The sequence below is a fragment of the Brachyhypopomus gauderio genome, chromosome 3 (assembly GCF_052324685.1).
Source record: "Brachyhypopomus gauderio isolate BG-103 chromosome 3, BGAUD_0.2, whole genome shotgun sequence".
NCBI lineage: Eukaryota > Metazoa > Chordata > Actinopteri > Gymnotiformes > Hypopomidae > Brachyhypopomus > Brachyhypopomus gauderio.
The window spans coordinates 17,538,416-17,557,884 of record NC_135213.1 but is presented as its reverse complement, the minus strand read 5'-3'; the positions used below and the strand labels follow the sequence as shown (position 1 = coordinate 17,557,884).

The 19,469-nt window shown below is 43.6% G+C and overlaps 1 protein-coding gene across 4 annotated transcripts; it reads left to right on the top strand.

The window, feature by feature from the left end:
* The first annotated feature begins 607 nt into the window (after positions 1-607).
* eme1 (essential meiotic structure-specific endonuclease 1) lies at positions 608-7,311 on the top strand. 4 transcript variants are annotated; one of them, XM_076999906.1, is made up of 9 exons: positions 608-868; positions 2,098-2,822; positions 3,199-3,326; positions 3,623-3,712; positions 4,111-4,229; positions 4,574-4,718; positions 6,349-6,464; positions 6,673-6,862; positions 7,042-7,311. In XM_076999906.1, the coding sequence occupies exons 2-9, from the start codon at positions 2,150-2,152 to the stop codon at positions 7,216-7,218; spliced, it is 1,638 nt and encodes a 545-aa protein (XP_076856021.1). In that variant the 5' UTR covers positions 608-868; positions 2,098-2,149; the 3' UTR covers positions 7,219-7,311. The 4 variants fall into 4 exon arrangements, with proteins under 4 accessions (XP_076856021.1, XP_076856020.1, XP_076856017.1 ...); XM_076999905.1 differs by lacking the exon at positions 608-868 and adding an exon at positions 921-1,129; XM_076999902.1 differs by lacking the exon at positions 608-868 and adding an exon at positions 1,447-1,709.
* The last annotated feature ends 12,158 nt before the right edge of the window (positions 7,312-19,469 follow it).

Here is a 19,469-nt window from a genome sequence, read left to right as displayed (position 1 = left end):
AATAAAAAAATTAAAATAAAGACTTATTGAAAGTAATAAAATATCTTATATAGATATAATATTATATTATATATATCCTTTGAATAGAGAATAAAAATATCAATACAAAAAAATTTCAGTAAGTCTTTATTTTACTTTCTTTATTATTGATATTTTTATTCTTTACCTTTGCTGTGCTGTCACTTATTTCATAATTGTTGTTGCTCTTATTTTGTTTATATATTTATGAACATATATTGTATATACATATATCTATACACCCAATACTGTACTGAGTGAGCTGTGATGCTGGGTGTTACCCACTGTCTCTCAGGCAGGGCAGTGCCGTTTATAGCTGCCCGTCTTTATAGCCAGGCTGTGGTCACTGAGCCGATACTTGGTCAGGAAATGTCTCTGTTTTGGGTCTCAGAAGATATGACTCCAGTCTGTACTGTTTTTAAGAATTCTAGCATTCTAGCTTACTCTGAGCCTGGGTTTGGTTCTCCCAGTGTTCTAGAAAGCTGTTCATGCAGTGCGTGATTATGTGGCTGGTATTTAGATGGGACTGTTGGATGGTGCTGTGATGACTTGTCTGATGGTCAGTGAGTCTCAGGAACAGATGACTGAGAGCTGTTCCTGCTTCCTGGCAGCACCGCTCCAGAAGGTCCATGCTGCTCGGGGACAGTAGCATCAGGTCATAGAGCAGGAGCTTCACTTCCCTCCAACACCACTCTGTAGGATTCTGTTGTTTAAAATGCTGTTGAAAGATTTCCCCAGATTACTGCTCACACAGATGCCTCTGAAATTGTTTGGGTCAAGCTCGTCCCCGCTCTTATCGGTTGGGGTAAGGAGTCCTTGGCTCCAGATGTCAGAAAAGCAGCCTTGAAAAGTAAGTTGAAAAGTTTGAGCACTGCCCTCTGCAGCTCAGGAGTGCAGCCAGGGGCACAGGCTTTTTTAGATTTTAGCTATTTGAGTTGTTTAGCTAATTCTTCTTGTGTAATGGGACAATCTAGTGGATTTTGATTGTCTTTTATCTCTAATAAATGTAATTTATGTTTGATCAGGCCATGGTTGGGGTTTAGATTTTGCTGAGGAATTTCTTCATAGAGATGTTCAAAATGTGTTTTCCAAATTTCACTATATTCCATTGGTAAGTCCTGTGGTTTTGTTGTGCCCAAACTATTCCATAATTTCCAGAATTGATTTTGTTTAATAGAGTCTTCAATTCTTTGAAGGATTTTGTTGGTGTGCTTTAGTTTTTTCATTTGGACTGATTGTTTATATTGTTTTAGGGTTTCACAGTATTTTCATCTCAGGTCTGGATTTTCTGGTTGTCGGTATTTTAAGTTTGATAGCTTTCTTAGTTCCTTTTTGAGAGATCTGCATTCATGATCAAACCATCTCTGTTCTTTTCTTATGCTTTGCTTCCTTTCTTCTTTAGATCGTATTTTGGTTCAATAGTTACATATTCGCAAGCGGTTGTAGGTGGCAGTAGGTGGCAGTAATGGACCCAGTAGTTTAAAGTCTTAATTAAAGCGTTAAGAGAAGAAAAAGCCCGCGGTTTATAAACAAACATGCTGAAAGTGCACAAACAGACCTAGTTCAAAATACCAGCACGTTATATAACTACAAACTTTTCTGTTCTTTTTTTATGGAGGCTAATTTTAAAGGAACCTTATTTTTAACTTTTAGACATTCGTCCTGTTTGAATCCTCGTTTTCCAAACACAAGTAAGTCTGTGGTTGCTAGCTAGACAGCTAACTAGTTAGCATGGTTTGTAGTCAACTAGATGCACGTGTGTTAACTAGTTAGTTTAATGTGTTATTTCATTAGTCAACACCAGCTACAGCTTGACTTAAATGTAGTCACATCAGAGTTGTGATCATGACAGCAGCATCACGTTCCTGCTGTTAGATGTAAGAGCAGAAGTCTAATCGTACATACACTGAATGTTAAACATAAATGCATAACAGCTATAACTCCTTTGATGATGAATGACATGTACCAGTGTGTATGACTAGTGGAGTCATTTCTTATATTCATCATTTCATGTGAGTTATAGCGAAATGTCAAACTTATGAACAAATGGAAACAAAGTTGTTTTATTTTCTGTTTAAGAAACGAGAGTAGATGGACGTTTAGGCTGATGTGACGACCACACAACCCCACCATGAGGAGCAGCAGACGGGCACAATTCCAGCTCAGCGACAGTGACTCGGAGGATTTACCAGTCATAGATTTCTCTCAGCATGGAAACAAACAGGAACGGAAGAGCAACCTGCCGGGTTCGGGTGGATCAAGCTCTGAAATCACTAACTCGGCCTCGTCTCAGCTACGTCGTCCTAATGAAGTTGTTAGGGGTGAAGTGTTTATGGTCAGCAGTGATAGTGAGGAGGAGCCCTTCATTCCTCTGGCTGTTAGGCTTAAACAGAAGGTGATGCACCCAGGTATAGTGGCAGAAGTGCATGAGAGTCCAGCATCTTCTGCAAATCATAACGGACATGTAATGGATCAGCCATTACCTGCCATAACCACCTGTCACAGAAAACCAGCAGTCCAAGCAGAAGATAATGTAGGAGCTTGTTCAGATGTCACGAGTCGTCCGAGTGCCAACTGGGGCTCGGCGTGCCATGTGAGGGGTGGAGAGGTGGAGGTGTGCCTGCGCAAGCGTAAGCACCACCCTGCAGAGGTGGAGGCGGCAGAGCAGGAGGCCCGGAGGCGGAAAGCGGAGGAGCAGGGTCTCCGAGACCGGCTGCGAGTGGAGAAGAAAGCACTGGTGGATGCTGTGAAGGCCATGAGACCCGAGGAGTGCATCAAACACATGGTGGTGACTGTAGATCCAGGTAGGTGGTGTTTCTGCTCCAGCAATCTCCCATTCCTTAAGGTGTGTGTGTGTGTGTGTGTGTGTGTGTGTGTGTGTGTGTGTGTGGGTATATAATATATGAAGACTATTTGAGGTAAGTTACTGCAGTGATATAAAAATTGTAGTAAACTACACAAAATCTAAAGAGAAACAGGATATTTTGGACAGAGGTCCTCATTATCTTCTGATGTAATAGGAGGACGAACATATATGTCTGTGTGTGTGTATGTGTGTACATAATTGGTTCCTCCTATTACATCAGAAGCTCTTTGCTGTAAATATTTGCATGCACTGGCACTATATATTAACCTGTGTTTGCCAAATGGATTAGGATTGATTAGCCGTCTCTGTGGTAGGCTTACTACAGCTGGAGGGTGGTGGAGCTCTGCTGACCTCCCTGCATGCTATGGGCTGCAGCTGTACCATCGAGAAGCAGTTTCTCCCACGCAGTGTCTCCTGGGTCAGACGCACGCCCTGCCCTCAGGCTAGTTCTCAGCATACTCACGCACACACACACACACACACACACACACACACACTCACACACACACAAGCATAATCTCCTAGTGTTGTCTATTTCTGCAGACCCTGTACCAGGTTTATCCTTAAGAATATGGATCTACAATAAGATACATTCAGTACAGTGTTGTTCTGTATAGCTTATGATATGGATCAGTGCACTCAGTTTATTAATGTATGTTCCCACTTTCACCATATGGTGGTGATATGGTGGTATTAAAAATAATACCATGAACTTGTGGATTCTACATATGGTCACAGACTGGAGAGCTACTGTCTATTACCGAATCACACACAGTGCTTCAAGTACCAGTAGATGATTTTATCAACATGGTTCATCACTACAAAAAGGTGAGTGTTAACACCCAGTTTTGTGATTTATACTGATATATTAGATCCAGGAGTCATGCAAATAGCAGTAAATGTGGTAATTAGGCCATTGACTTGTCAGTCGTCTTCTCATGCACACTGCTGCAAGTCTAAATCTAATGAAATTATTAAGACGGTTTTGTGGGCTAAAGGGCAATCCTGAATTGCAGATTTGACCTGTGAAGATTTAATTGAGCTATTAAAAATAATGAATGTAATTACTTGCACATGCCTTAATTATTTACAGCTGTTCTGTTGGCTCTCTTTGATGTACTGTTTCATGTAGCCCATAATAATAATAATAATAATAATAATAATAATAATAATAGCTGTTTCAAGCACTGGAGAGGCATGTGTGGAGATGTTTTTTATTTATACAGGAGCAAACGTGTGGTGGGACAGCTGACTGCAGTCTGACTTCTTGGGTTTTCAGCCTCAAGGCCAGAAGCTCAAGCAGAAGCCTCACACTGGCTGTTATTGATATGGAGAAGTATTTTAAGTGAGTAATAAAGAGGGGTATGAACACTTTGACAGTAAATCTAGCAGCATCTTGATGTCGATCCCAAGCACAAAAAGTAACACACTATGTTACTTTTTTGTAAATGTAACATTATATTTAGATATATGTGGCCTATTGGGTCTAGTGAAATATTTAGTTAAAAACTGCTATTTTGTTCTGACTGAACAGTAATGACTTCAAACGCCTTTGGAGAATAGACTCGAGTCACATTGCTCTGAAGAGAAAAGACCTGATCTACTTCACACATCAGACTACTGAGGTTTGATGGTGCTCCGTTTGAGAAAATCCTGCTGCATGTTTGAGCTGTAACTTCTCACCTACAGAACTCAGAGTGCTAAGAGTCGTCAGAAGTTCCGTGCGGCGGTGCTGAGTGAGGAGAGGGACCCAGAGCCGCAGGGCGGAGTGAGGAAGAAGAGGAGGAAGGATACCGAATCTCTTCCTGAAGTTTCACGGGTAGACTTGGAGGAGGCAAGTCTTTATTGTGAAAGGTTGCATTGAAGCCAGTGTTTATCGGGCTAATGTGTAATACTGTGGTTTTATTTTAACTTAATAGAATTACCTTAACAATATGCCATTTAATGCAACTACATTAAATAGCATATTATCAGTAGGTTAGTCATTTTAGAAAGACAGGATTTGCATAATTTCTTACACATCCACAGTCGAGGCTTATGAATTGTCCAGTGAGTGTGTGGGGAATTTGGTAACGGTGTTACAGCTTGGCATATCTCCGAGGTCTGGCCCTCTGAGTCAGCACTGGCTGATAGTGATTGACTGCATGTATTGCTGTGTTAGTGTTCTGGGCTCTTTTAAGGGATCTTTTCAACATTTAATCAATTTATCAGTTCATCACGTTATAAATTAGTAAACCAGCCCTGAGAGGGTGCTGTATTACGCTCTACAGGATAAGGTCATCCAGGAAATGTGTGGAATGTGCTTTGGTCCCAGCTACTTTGTGTTTGTGTGTGTGTGTGTGCTGGGTGTTCTCAGCTACTGTGTGAAATTGTGTGTGTGTGTGCGCTGGGTGTTCTCAGCTGCTGTGTGAAATTGTGCGTGCGTGCGTGCGTGTGTGTGCTGGGTGTTCTCAGCTGCTGTGTGAAATTGTGTGTGTGCGCGTGCGTGTGTGCGCGTGCGTGTGTGCGCGTGCGTGTGTGTGTGTGTGTGTGTGTGCTGGGTGTTCTCAGCTACTGTGTGTGTACGTGCGTGCGTGTGTGTGTGTGCGTGCGTGCGTGTGCTGGGTGTGTGTGCTGGGGGTGTGTGTGTGTGTGTGTGTGTGCTGGGTGTGTGTGCTGGGTGTGTGTGCTGGGTGTGTGTGCTGGGTGTGTGTGCTGGGGGTGTGTGTGTGTGTGTGTGTGCTGGGTGTGCTGTGTGTGTGTGTGTGTGTGTGTGTGTGTGTGTGTGTGCTGGGTGTGTGTGTGTGTGTGTGTGTGTGTGTGTGTGGGTGTGTGTGTGGGTGTGTGTGTGTGTGTGTGTGTGTGTATGTGTATGTGTGTGTGTGTGTGTGTGTGTGTGTGTGTGTGTGTGTGTGTGTGTGTGTGTGTGTGTGTGTGTGTGTGTGCTGGGTGTTCTCAGCTACTGTCCTCACTCTTCCCCTTAAGCAGTTCTTCTGCAGTCTTCTCTCATGGTTTCTGGCAGTGGTACTACGTGTAGCTTCTTGTTTCGATACATCACAGTGAAGGGAATGGCTCCAGATGCAAAACACTTTTTCTATGTAGTAAATACTTCTGATAGTGAATCTAAATCTGATCCTGTCTTCCTTGATACTGTATTCAAGAAGCATGTGTAAGTAGGTAATATAGGTGTCTAGAAGCTATGTCTGTACACAGTGCTGAGACGCTGGAGTGTTGCACGTAAAACTAAAATAAATTTTAAACGAAGTCGGCTGCCTTTGCAATCTAGGCAGTCTGGGCTGCTTTATTAATGCCCATGTCTGCATTCACATACTAAACATCTCACACAACTTGCATATTAACGTCCACGCCTGCGGTCAGTCTGGCCCTGACTAATGACCTGTGCCGTCTGGACTCAGACGTTAACGTCCATGCTGGCAGTTGGTGTGGACTCGCACATTAACGTCCACATTTTCACCTACATTCAGGCCGTGGTTCACCTGCAGCTGCACACCGGGGTCCAAGTTCACTTTCATTCAACCTGGAAGGACTTCACTAATTACGTTACTATGACAACGAAGGCAGTATCTGAAGCACCGTTCAAGTGAGTGGGCAGAAGGTTTTCCTCTTGTTCGTCAGTTTTACAATTTGTCTTTATAGATGGTGTAGTTCAGCAGAGCCGTCAGGCTGGGGCATTATTTACCAACCGCCTCTCTGTCTGTCTGTCTGTCCGCCTGTCTGTCTGTCTGTCCGCCTGTCTGTCTGTCCGCCTGTCCGCCTGTCTGTCTGTCTGTCGTGTGTGTCTCTTCTAGGCGGGAGAGAGAGAAGACAGGCTTTAGTTTTTATCTGGAGAGTGAGTGGGCAGGTGGTCAGAAGGTGGACAGGGCTGGTAAAGGTCTTCTGCAAGTATGGAAGCGACAGATCCAACAGCTGAACCGGGTCAGCCCAGACATGGCCAGCGCCATAATCAGTGCCTACCCCTCCCCCCAGCTCCTGGTTCAGGTGAGCTCCATCCCTCCTGCTCTCCCCTTCACTAGGGCAGAGGGAGCCTGTGCAGAAGACCCAGTGCCTTTTGTTCATCTGTGTGTACAGCAAATATTGACATGTTTGTGGTTCCTGCTCAGCAAACACGCTTTTGGACGCTGGTTCAGTAGGTTCCTGCTCTTACCACTTCTTCACAGGCATACGGTCGGTGCAGGTCCGAGCGTGACAAAGTGAGACTGCTGTCAGACGTGCTGATCCGTCGTGGGGAGGGAGTGACGTCAACGACCCGCCGCGTTGGTCCTGAACTGTCCAAGCGTCTGTCCCTGATTATGACCTCGGCAGACCCCCAGCAGAGCCTTGATTCCATGGCATAAACAACCAGTACTGCCAACACCCAGTTTATATCAGTTGTGTGTTAAACATCATGGTTTTCTGTATTTTTTTTTTATCATGTATATTAGCTAATCTTAATTTTAAATACATACAAATAAATGTGTTGCTTTTATAATCCAGTGAATATGGTGTATGTCTGGAACTCTGCTCTGTAAGGAACTGAAGGTCACAGCCAAACCAGTTGCTTGGGTTTGCTGTAACTCCAACAGAAATGATGGAACCAACAATTTGCTTATTCTGGCAATATGTGTATATTTATAATTTTTGCCCTTTAGCTCAAAACGCCAGGGCATAGCTGTCATTTTCAGAGCTAAAATGGCTCCCAGAGCTCCGTCTCAGAACTGTAGCGTCTCACGGTTCATTTCCAGCACATTAGCGAATGGCACCTGACCAAGGCGTGAGGGACTGCCTGAGACGAGCCGCAGGCTAACGAGCCGTTAAATGTGCTTAAGAGATGAGCGGCGTGCCACAGTGCTGTCCCTGGAGGCTGTGGCTCCTCTACATTTGAAGAGGACGCAGTGAGAACTCCAGCAGGTGGAGGAGAGTGCGCACCACCGGGGGATTACGCAAGCACTGGTATTATAGCGGCTTGAAAAGAGATCACCTTGGACCGATTGTTTAGCTGGAAAGTATGAAATCTTTTTTTCCCCTACAAATCCAAACTATTAGCTTTTATTACCTAGAATAAGCAGAGCTAACGTTTCTAGTAGATTACAGACATTCCCACAGGAATCACATTTCAACAAGTAACTCACTTTAAATGGCGCAGTCTAGGGTGCACTGGGACATAGAGCTGAAGTCTGAAACTGCATGTGTAAGGGATGCAGTGCTGTGAATGTGTTGCCAGAACTGGCAAGATTTTAAACAGCAGTGTAATTTACTGATGCTGTCAGAGCAGAAGCTTGTTTAGCCATTTCTAAATTAATATGCTTTAAACAGGCATTACAAACAGGTAGAACTGAGCATCAGTCAGCACCTGTAATGGGTCACACCCTCTCACTGATTCGATGCACTGTTTATGCACAATAAAGTCTCCCTTTTCAAGACTGGAAACATGAACGGTCAGTAACATAAAGGATTATTGATGCCTAGAAATGTTATGGCCTGTATGCTTTGTAGGGATCTCTATTGAATTGTTATGCTTGAAGAAATGTTGGTATGGATTATCTGTTCCAGACTGCAGTTTTTTATATATAAGTTCAGAATCTTTGCAATTCATTGATGCTTTTAAATAGGTGTGTGGGCAACCCTGGGGTTTACTTTAATGGGGTGCTGCATTCTCCTTGTGCTGCCGTGGCGCCGATATGAGATTGGGCATTGTTTCTCCTGCATCATATTGTGGGAATGAATTCTGCAGTATGCTGTATATGCCAGTGTCTCCTCATATAATCTACTGTGCAGTAACAGGCTCACTGTTCCACAGAGCGTCCTCTGCGTCTGAGCGTGTGCTCGGCACCTGTGGGAGATTACCACGCACTAGAAATAGAAGCAGGGAGCGGGCGAGCTGTGCTACAGCGGGGAGCAGGGCAGGCGGTTAGGTAGCAGCTCACTGTAGACGTTTGCCACTCAACCCTCCTCTCTGTGAAACAGGCCTTCTTATCGGCCGTCACACAAGGCAGGGTGCTGCTGGCACTGCTTGGCTTTTACACACGCGCTCATGATGAACTGCCCCCTCCACCACACACACGAGAAGACATGGCATATCGACAAGACTCGTGCCCATCGACTTTATAATAAAACCTAGACGGTACAACACCAATCTAGGAGCTCTCCATAGGACTCCGTCAGTCAATGAGATGCCTCAGTAATATGTCAATAGACCAAAACCTTTTGCTTTATTCTTGTTTTGCAATCTTGGGGTTCTGCCTCTGCTCTCATTTTGAGATATTTACCTTCCCCAAAACATGTCTGGCCAGTGCCAAATTACCAAAGAGGCAGAGTAGTCACTGGCATATGGGCCCTGGGGCTTTTAGGGGCCCTGTGACAATTGCTGGTTGGTGAAATTAAAAATGCATTAGGAGATCATTTGTGAAGGAGCCCTGAAACATTGACTGCCTCGGGGTCTCTGCAGGGTTTAATTCAGCACTGGCCCAGGAGGTGACCCATCCAAGGAGGTGTTGATTTCCCTGACATCAGCTCTCAAAGAAGTTCTCCTTGCTTCACTTTATATAGAGGCTTTAAAACAAACATGCATCCTTTTCATTGGCGTATGAGTTCGGGAATCGGAGAGCTAGTGAAATGCAAGTAAGCACACCTAGGCTGCTAGTTGTATGTAAGGTTGAATTCTTTGAGGAAAAAGGATGGATTGTTACTGCAGATTCATCCACCCACCCGGTGCTTTCCTGCCCCAGCTCTCACTGGAGAGGATATTATGTGTGCACGGTTATCCCGGCCTCTGCTTCTCTCTCCACATAGTGATTGAATTCAGTCCCACAAGAGGGCACTCTTGCTTCACTCCGGTAGTTGATGCCGGCCAGACAGTTCCGTCTCGGTGGACACCACACAGGCCAGGATGGGCTGAGACTGAAGACTCAAATACAAATCAAAGAGACATGCTGTCTGTTGACTTTGAGCTCGGGGAGATCATTTTGAGCGAAAAATGTTGGCAGGGTTTCTTTCTCCCTCACTCGGTGGACTTGGTGTTCATGTGTGGTGGAGGTGCTCAGGACAGCGTGTTTCACATGCCATCAAGGATGAGGCCTTGCTGAACCGTGCTCGTGCGCTGTCTTAATAAGCAGCCTCAGGCTGACGGCTCCAATGTAATGTTCTCTAGGAACAAGGATGGCAAAACATTTGTTTGTAAAATCCCATTTAAATGGATGCTGGAAGACTAAAACACAGGTTTCAAGCAAAACTGCATACTACCATTGTAAGCAGTAAATAGCATAGTATGCCATAGTATATAATTTCACAAACACCATTGAGATTTCTAATAATTGGTAGCAGGTATATGTGGTACGCAGTACCGCCTGGCTGGCCTGGCTGCCTGTGTTAAGCAGCATGCAGTAGGAAGACTATTAAGCTAAGCTGGTTTGTCAATGCTGCTTATCTGTACTTGAGCATGTGTGTTCAGATCTAAGAAGGTCATTTTTATTGATGTTACTTGAGAACAGCACGCCCCTCTCCCACGCCCCTTCACACGCCGAGTGTGAAGCCCAGGTGGTCCTCCGAAAACTGGATCCGTGTCATTGTGTTTGCCCACCTGCCATTTCCCGGCCTCACCCTCCCATCTCACTTCACACTCTCAGCCTCACCGTGGGAGCTGTGTGTCTCGGGGGTTGGGGGGGGAGGGGTGGTATCGGGCCAGTCTGTTTACACTGCATCCTGCCCCCCCCGGTCCCAGAGGGACTTTTAATCAATGCTTCACTCCCACCTTCTTCATGACACCCCTCCTGTGGCAACCTGATGCGTTTGCTAATTGCGCTATCTGTGTGAAGACGGGCAAGCCGAGACTGTCTCACTGCATGATGGAGAGAAGGGGTGGGGTGGGCCGGTGCATGTTTTAGGCTTTGACGTTTGTGTTTGAAGCGCTTGTCTTCTGGGGTTCCCTCTCAGTCTGTCCATGATGCAGCCTGACATCCTGTGTCTGAGTCTCTAAAGGTTTTGTGAATGTGTGGGTGTGTGGGGTCACGTGAGTGTGCGCACGTGTGCGTGTGTGTGTGTGTGTGTGTGTGTGTGTGTGTGTGTGTGTGTGCAGGCTGCAGGCGTGTCCTGGATATTGTAACATTTATTAACATTCCAATCAGTGCACTGCCAGATTGCTTCAGCTGCAGAGAGAAATTGAGAATATTCTTTGTTATAGGAGTTGAAGCATCTCTGTAAGAAGAAACATGATAAATGCCTGGTTGCACATAAAACATGCGTAGATACTTAAATAACTATGGCAGTGGCACTGCTACCTTCTTTGTTATTTAAACAGTGTTATACTCCGTACATCTGCATTACGCACTCGGAGGACGTTGAGCCGGAGAATCACTGGTTTCTTGGTCCTTGTACAGTGATGGACACGTTTTCAGCTTCCTCCTGTACTCTATTGTTGACCTGATTTCTCTTTTCTATGTCATTGACGGATTCTCACAATGGAGACAGTTGACAGCCACAGTTTTCTGCAAAAGACACACATTGCTCTCAGAGGAAGGCAGCGGGGAGACAGGAAGACGAAAGAAAGACAGAAGGTGTCATTCATCAAGTGTCACTCTCGCAGGTCTGTCATGCTCTAAGCTAAGGGGAGAAAAGCACCAGCCCTGCCTACACCATGTCTGTCACACGGAGCACTGTCAGAACTCAGGGTTATCTGCTCATCACATTTGATCCGTAACACAAGAATGCGTGGAACCCACTGTGAGACTGCAAGCATGACTAACACATGACCCAGCATGAAGTCATGCGGGAGTCGGTTTGAACTTTTTGTAAGAGCCCTTCAGAACGTAATAGGCGATGTGAAATGAACATCATGACCATCCAGAACCTTCTTGATTAGTAGTCAGAACTCAGGTGAGTTCTGTTTCAGCAGATCATGACTTTATGGCTTTAATTGGTATGCTGCCAAGGCAAGTAACATCTCTATTTCGTGCCGAGTGTGTAGAGCATGTGATAGAAAACTCTGAAGAGGGTCCTTTTTGGTAGCAATTAAAATACAATGCTTTTACAGCAAAAGACCTGTCTGTGTAGCAGGGCCATCTGTGAGGGTAGGCATTTCTAACAGAGTCTAAACTTGAACTTTCATTCTTTCTCCTCCTGTCGTGTTCTCTCTTTCCAAGTGTACACACTCCATAATTTTCTTTTCATTTGTCATGTCTGAAGCAAATGGTACATTCAGTGATGCAAAAATAGCCTACCAGCTTATTATGTTCCCACATATTTAAATGTTAAAGTTTGGATATGTGATTAATGGCAAAAGTGTTGCATATTTCAGTCTCTTTCCAACAACAGATTTTCCAAACTCAGCTTGACTTTGTAGCAGATTTTTATAACAAATTTTCCAAACTCATGTGATGCTGTCTTTTCCCTCAACATGTTTAATAATGTCCAGTTTAGCAGCACTGCCTACTTTTATACTACTAAACCTTCCAGTCTTCTGCAGTATATTTGGCCATAGACAGCTCTGAAGACTTAATAAATGTGTTAATTACTTTGTTCAAATTACTTATGTTTTATTAATACTGACGTTTATAGTTTGTTAATGTTGCCTAATGCTTTAATCAATGTCAGTTAAGAGAACCTTGATGCACAGTGTTAGTAGTCTTAATGATTTGCTCTAGAATATCACACAGCTTCTACGGTTCACTCTTGTGTAATTATCTTGAAGTTCTACGCTGTGAAGGGGCAAATCTAAAGCCAAAATGTTGGTTTTCATTTAAAGAATGACAACTAACGTAAGATGTTCTTAGCGAAATGGCAGAACCACTGAATCCTCCAGTCCATAGGTTGTTTGTTTTCACACACTTTATATTCATCTATACTGCTATATTTGTTAAAGGTATAATGAGTGAAAGGCTTTGTTAGGCTCGCCGGTGTTAGTGTGTGTGTTTGTGAAACACCACTTCATTTGTTACTCCTCTTCCTTATCTGAAACTTTGCCAGCCGTGCAGGCATTAAACATGATGAAGTGAGCAAGGCTGTGCCTGAAGTTCATCCATCAGCCTTCAGTGTTATGTAAACTGCTCAAGCTGCTAAATAATTTAGCACATGTGCTATACATTTATGTGGCTCTGGGATTTATGCACTTTTCCCAACATTACTATAGTGATTGATAGCTAAATAATGATGCAATTATCTGCAGGAGACATTGGTGCATTCCCATTAAAGGGGGTAATGTTGCTGTTGTCCTTGTAGAGTTTGGTTGCTAATTTTATATATTTTAAAACAAATGAATAACTGTTTAAATAAATTAAAGTTAATTTGCAACTGGAATAAAGTCTGAATCAACAGGGAAATTAACCTGGCGGTGGGGACACCGTGGTGCTTTGGACACCTTTTTCAGAGTGGCTGAAGCTACTGAAGGGGTTGCAGTGATCTGTGAGTGTAGGATCACAGGTCAAGAGGCACGAGAGAGAGTCCAATGGCTTTATTATTAGTGTAATAATACAGTATAATATCCTTCTTAGTTTGGGCTGCTGCTGTTTGGGCAAAAGGGACCACAAATTACTCAAATTTTCTATTATTGCCCACAAATGTTGATTTTGTTAAAATAAAAAATCATTCCACAACTATTTTTCTTCTACACATTTTAATGTCTGTAAACATCAACTACAGCAAGACTGAATATGTATCAAACATAAATCTTTAGCCACAGGGCAAACATCTCAGGAAATAATAACACTGAATGCAGTTTCTGTATTCTAATTGTCAGAACACTCATCTCTCCATATTCATAATTAGAACTTAGGCTCTGAGCCCTGCTGCTAAGAATTAGTTAATTATGTTTTCCAGCCCAGTGCTGAATGGCACCACTTTTCTGAGAGAACACCGGTAAAGGTTGTTAACTGTGCTCACTGCTTTGTACACTTCAAGTCATTGCTGTGCTCTTAAGCAACCAGCTGGGAGGCAGACAGGAACACTGCTTTCCTGCTTCCTCAAAGAGAGCACATAAATGTTCTGAGAAACTGCAATGTATTTAACTCCACACATTTTTAACCTGCATATGGTCGGGACACCTAGAAAAACCAGGAAAAGAAAAAGGGAAGAATCTGGAGCTTGTGTCCTTTACACTCGCTCAATGTGCAAAGTAAAGATGATGATGTCGTCATTATTGGTGTCTTCATATGTAATGGGACGAAGGCCAGAGTCTTAAACATTTTAATAAAGAAATTTCCTATCAAGTCCAGTTTAGTTGAAAAATAAATGTAAATGCATCATGCCAAAATATCCTGTAGTAAATAGTGTGATGTCTTGTATAACCTAGAAAGTGCAAACAGTTCTGACAAGTCAGTTTTATTGCATGAAATATTTGTTGGTGACCCCATATAAAAATGGAATAAGAGGCCAGTTTGTTTTATATTCCCAGAGAAATACCTGATCAGACATAACGTTTAAAGCAAGTGCCTAATAGTGCATGGATCCCTCGCATGCCACCAAAAGCGCCCTCAGCCACTGAGGCCTGGTGCCCACCTCTCTGAAGGTGTCCTGTGGTATCTAGAACCAAGGATCCTGTAAGTTGCAAGGATTTTTCCAGCACATCCCACAGATGGAATTTGAAGGCCAAATCAACATTTTGAACTCTTTGTCATGTTCCTCAAACCAATGCTGAACCATTTTGGAAGTGTGGCATACTGCATTATCTTTCTGAAAGAGGCCACTGCCATTAGAATATACTGTACTTGGACTGCAGCAATGCTTAGGTGGGCTGTATGTGTCAAAGTACCACCCACGTGAATACCAGGACCCATGGTGTCCCAGCAGAACATTACCCACAGTATAACACTGGCATACCTTATTTTCATAGTGTATCCTGTGCCATCTCTTCCCCAAGTAAGTGAAACACAGGCACCCAGCCATCCAAATGATGTAAATGAAGACGAGTCATCAGACCAGGCCACCTTCACCCGTTTCTCCATGGTCCACTTGTGACGCTCACGTTCTCGTTGAAGGAGCTTTTAGAGGTGAACGAACAGAGTGAGCATGGGTTCTCTGACTCCAGCCACACTGTCACTGTCACAGGGCATTTGTGTTAGATACTAACCATTGCAAACCATGAAGATCCATACACTTGTTATGTCTGATCCATACACTTATGTCTGAGTTATCTAAAAGTAATTTTATAAAATATGAAAATTTGCTGCAATCTTCTATCTGCTGCATTCTTGAACATGGGTTGAGAATGTCTAGTTCAATATAGCGTTCATGTAATAAACATGAGAAAAAATCATATGAACAAATAATATTTTTATTTATTGATCATTTGTCATGAACCCTCAGTACAGCACACACTGGAAGAGCATGCACACGTAAAGCTTTGACCATGTTTGGCTAAAGGAAAAAATATGTAAATTATGAAAACAGAACATTAGCATAATTTCCTTTTTGTTATCATTTGTTAATATTGTATATAAGGTAGGGTAGTTAACGACTCATTGTGAATTTGTATTCTATCAAAGAAGCAACATGCTGAGAGTTTTGTTGGGCAGTTTCAGTGTTTGTCCCAGTAAGTGATGATATATAAGCAGTTGATTAACACGATAAAAACAACCGCATGTGTGATGTTTTTTATTTTTATTTTTTTGGGGGGGCTTGCTTGTCTCCTCTTTGAGTCATGAGAACTGCTGTAGCGATGTTTCTGTAATTACAGATATTCATATTCATCAGACACTGATGGTGTATATGTTAGCAGTATCAGTGATCTGAAATGTGTTGCAGAGGAGTGGTTACCATGGTTACCGTGTTGGAAGTATCTTTCCAGTGGGAGATGCACTGTAGGCTTACGAACAGAGAGAAATCTCATAGACAGAAACCTGCGCTCAAGGTCAGGTCATCTTGCACTGAGAACACCTCTTTGTACATGCTATGAAATGTACTGTTTGATTAATGCTAACTTATAATAAGGTCTAGTATTTAAAAATGACTTCTAAGGATAATATAGACAAGTACATTTATAGGTGGCTATAGCTATAATATGTGTGTATAATAAATTTTACGATTTCCTTTAGTATTAAAGGTGAACGATTCTGCCTGCAGTTATTATGATATAACTCTATAGAGCCACTAATGTACCTGCTGTAAGAGGGTTACAGAAAAGCAGACACAATGGGATGGTGGTCAATGTTTAATTACTGTAGTCCTTAAAGCTGTAGTAGTAAATTTTTTATTTTAATCATTAAGGCAACTTAATAAATTGTTTGATAAACTGCATAAATGGCTTACTGGGAAAATGAGAGTTTAGGATTTTCATGTTATAGTAATTTTCAAGATTTAGTAACTCTAGCTCTAGTAATGTTAAAATGTTACAACATCAAGATGCGAGTATCTCGCAATAAAATTAAAGGAACAATGAGGTAAATGTTTACTCTGGTGGTTAATTGTCAAAAATGAAATTCAAACTATTCGTGTATATTAATTGTCAGTCTGGATGCCCATAAAGACATTCCCATCCCTGCACTATGCAGAGGTCTTCAGTCCCACCAAGTTCCATCCTCACTACTGCACCATGGATCTGAAGGAGGGGGCAGTGCCTTCCAGGAGCAGGCGTGTCTGCTGCCACAGGAGGAGGAGCATTTCATAGAGGAGGACCTGGCCGAGGGACCCATTCATGCCTCCACCTTGCCTGCCTTCGCAAAGAAGGCAGCTGAGGGGGACTTGGTACTTCAGCCAGACCTATGCAGTGCATCTCACTCATGTTGAGGCTAATGACAAATGGAAGACTGTTTAGTACAGCCTCAGGTCATAATGAGAACCTGGTTCTTCCGTACAGCCTGGCCATGGCCGTATGTCAGGCGTGAATAAACGACGTCTTAAGGGAGTTCCTGGGCAGATCCATTGTCACCTACGTTGATGACATTTTTGGTGTATTCACCCTCCTACAGCTGACGCACATGACATGTGGCAAGTCCTCAGCACTTTTCTGTGCGGTAATCTATACTGCAATGTGGAGACGTGCACGTCTCACCTCCATCAGGTAAACTTCCCAGCATGTCCACATGCAGCCTGGTAAGGTGGAGTGACCGAACCCCTAAGGCGCAGCAAACTGCAGCACTTTATCGCGTTTACCCAATTCTATAGGTGGTTTATCCGGTCTTTAGCACCACAGCCAGGCCCCTGACTGACCTGCTCTGTGAGCAGGTTACTCGCCTGAGGTCGGCCCTGGCAGCTACCGAGGCGTTCGCACACCTGACAGCGGCCTTCACCGGTGCTCCAGTACTGCAGCAGGCTGACCCCATCAAACCCTTCATTGCAGAGATCAACACCTTGGATGTAGGAGTAGGAGCTGTGCTGTCCCAGCATGCAGGAAACATGCCAGATTAAAGCCAGCCACAGAAGCTACACTCAGCTGAAAGAAACTGAGGGTTAGACAAGCAGGAGCTGCTTCTGAGGAGTGGAGGCTCTGATTCAAGGGAGCATTGCACCCCTTCACTGTGATCACCGACCGTAAACAAGGAGAACCTCCAGACCACCAAATGTCTGAATTACAGGCAACATTTCCCGGTTTGTTTTCCAGGTCACCTACAGACCGGGATAAAAGCACATGGAGGCAGACATGCTCTTCCCACAATGCAGTGCTGAGACTCGCCCCTCCAGCCAAGAGCCAGTCCCCCCCCCCCCCCCTTCCTGCTTCATTGTGCCTGTCTGCCGGGACCTGGACCAAGACATCGCTGTGGCTAATCCTCACCGACTCTACATCCTCTCACGGTGTCGCACGGCTATCATCACCTGTGCACACAACTCTCCGCGCTCAGGGCACCTCGTCCCAGCATACACTGCCCTGCTGCTAACATGCAACCCCCTAATGTCACACCAGCCTGCTGCCCAGGTGTGATGCCAATGGAACGAGTGCATATGGATGGATGCCAACCAGCAGGTACAATTGGCCATCACCACAATCTAAAGAAAAAAAATGAAAATAAAAAAAAAAACAGATAAGATTTTGGTTACCATGAAGGTCATATGGGTCCTTCAGGCAAGCTGGCTGCCAATTACACCGGTCCATTCACCATTCTCCACTGCATTACCAAAATAATATGTAGGCTTAGGTTACCAGCGAGCAGCCATGCATCATCAACCTTCCACGTCTCTGCCCTGAAGCCAGTAGATGCTGGATTCACAATGGAGAGGAGGCAAGTGCCTTGTGGGAGTGTAAAGGGGCCTCTCGGATCCTGGATACCAACATGGTGGCCTCCTTCCCTCATGAGCACACATGCAACCCAGCTCCCCACCTGGATTTTGAAGCTGTATAAATCACTACAGGTATGTTTTTGCTCGAAGGCTGACTTCTTTGTCTACTGTTTTTGTGAATCCTCACACAATTATGAAATACTTAGCAGTTCTGAAACATTTCACACCCCATCCTAAAAATATATATAACTCCAACTGCCTGGAATTACTACTTAGCATAAACCAGCATGGAAAGAAATTAAACATACCTGACAATGCAATGTTTTGGCATCCTTCAAACTGAAATTTGTATATATTTAGTCTCAATATTTCAAACACATGCATACGTTGAACATGTGCAAATACAGTAAGTCTGCCAGGGTTTAAAACTGGACAGGGCATGAAGCAAAGAAAGCCCTATCACACGTCAGAGGAACTGACCAATCGTAGATAAGAACTTCATAAAAGGCGGGCGTATTCTTTTGGTGACATTTTGTATCGAGTGCTCTATTTCATTAAAGGTCACAGGTAAAATGGCTGATATGAATCACATGCAGGAACTAAGGTAAGGGCAGTACAAAAGGTCCTTTGCTATTGACCAAGAAGTTTGTTGAAAGTAATCTGGGTTCATATGTCATCCAGCCCCTTAGCACCTCTAACCCAGGAGCTCAGGGATTTTAACCAGGTGGCATTTTCTTACATGGTGGTATCACCTTGTTCAATAAATTGTTCAAGTATACATTCAGGTATCCATACTGTAGTTACCATATAAGTGCCTTTGTTCTATCTTAGTCTGCAGTTTGAGGTAAATCTAATCAGTAAGTGTACACCCTGTACTGTTGATGTGAATCACCACTGTGCTTTAGTAGCCCTGTTGAAGTAGCCCTGATGTGTTTTCCCTACCTTTCTAACAGTGAGTATGTGAGCAAGTTAAAATCCAGTTCAATAAGGTTCTTCACATCTAAAAATACGGAACCCTGTTATAGGGGTTAGAGCGGAACGACCAGTTAGAACATTACGCAAGCAGCTGAAATTCTGTAGTGCACAATCATTTGCACATTCATGCGAACTATTTGACTTTCAAAAAGTCTTAAAAATAAATACAATTAGAATCTAATGGACTAACACGTATAACATTCACTATTCCGTGCCCACATGGTTGGTATAATCTAATATAGCAAACCGCTTTTGTTTTTTATGCGGTGTTTTCCCTTTAATGACTTTACATCCCTCATTTCACTAATTTCAAGTGATAAAAAGACGTTACTGGAGACAAATGCTCAAATGACTTGGAACATATCTCTGATGGGCATTTCTGAATGCAGTGGAGAGAGTGGATCACACGCGCTAATTGGGTATGCCGAGCCGGGCGCGTGGCGGCGCGCGGCACGTGCGTTAACCCTCCTCGCTGCTGCCGCCAAGTCACGCG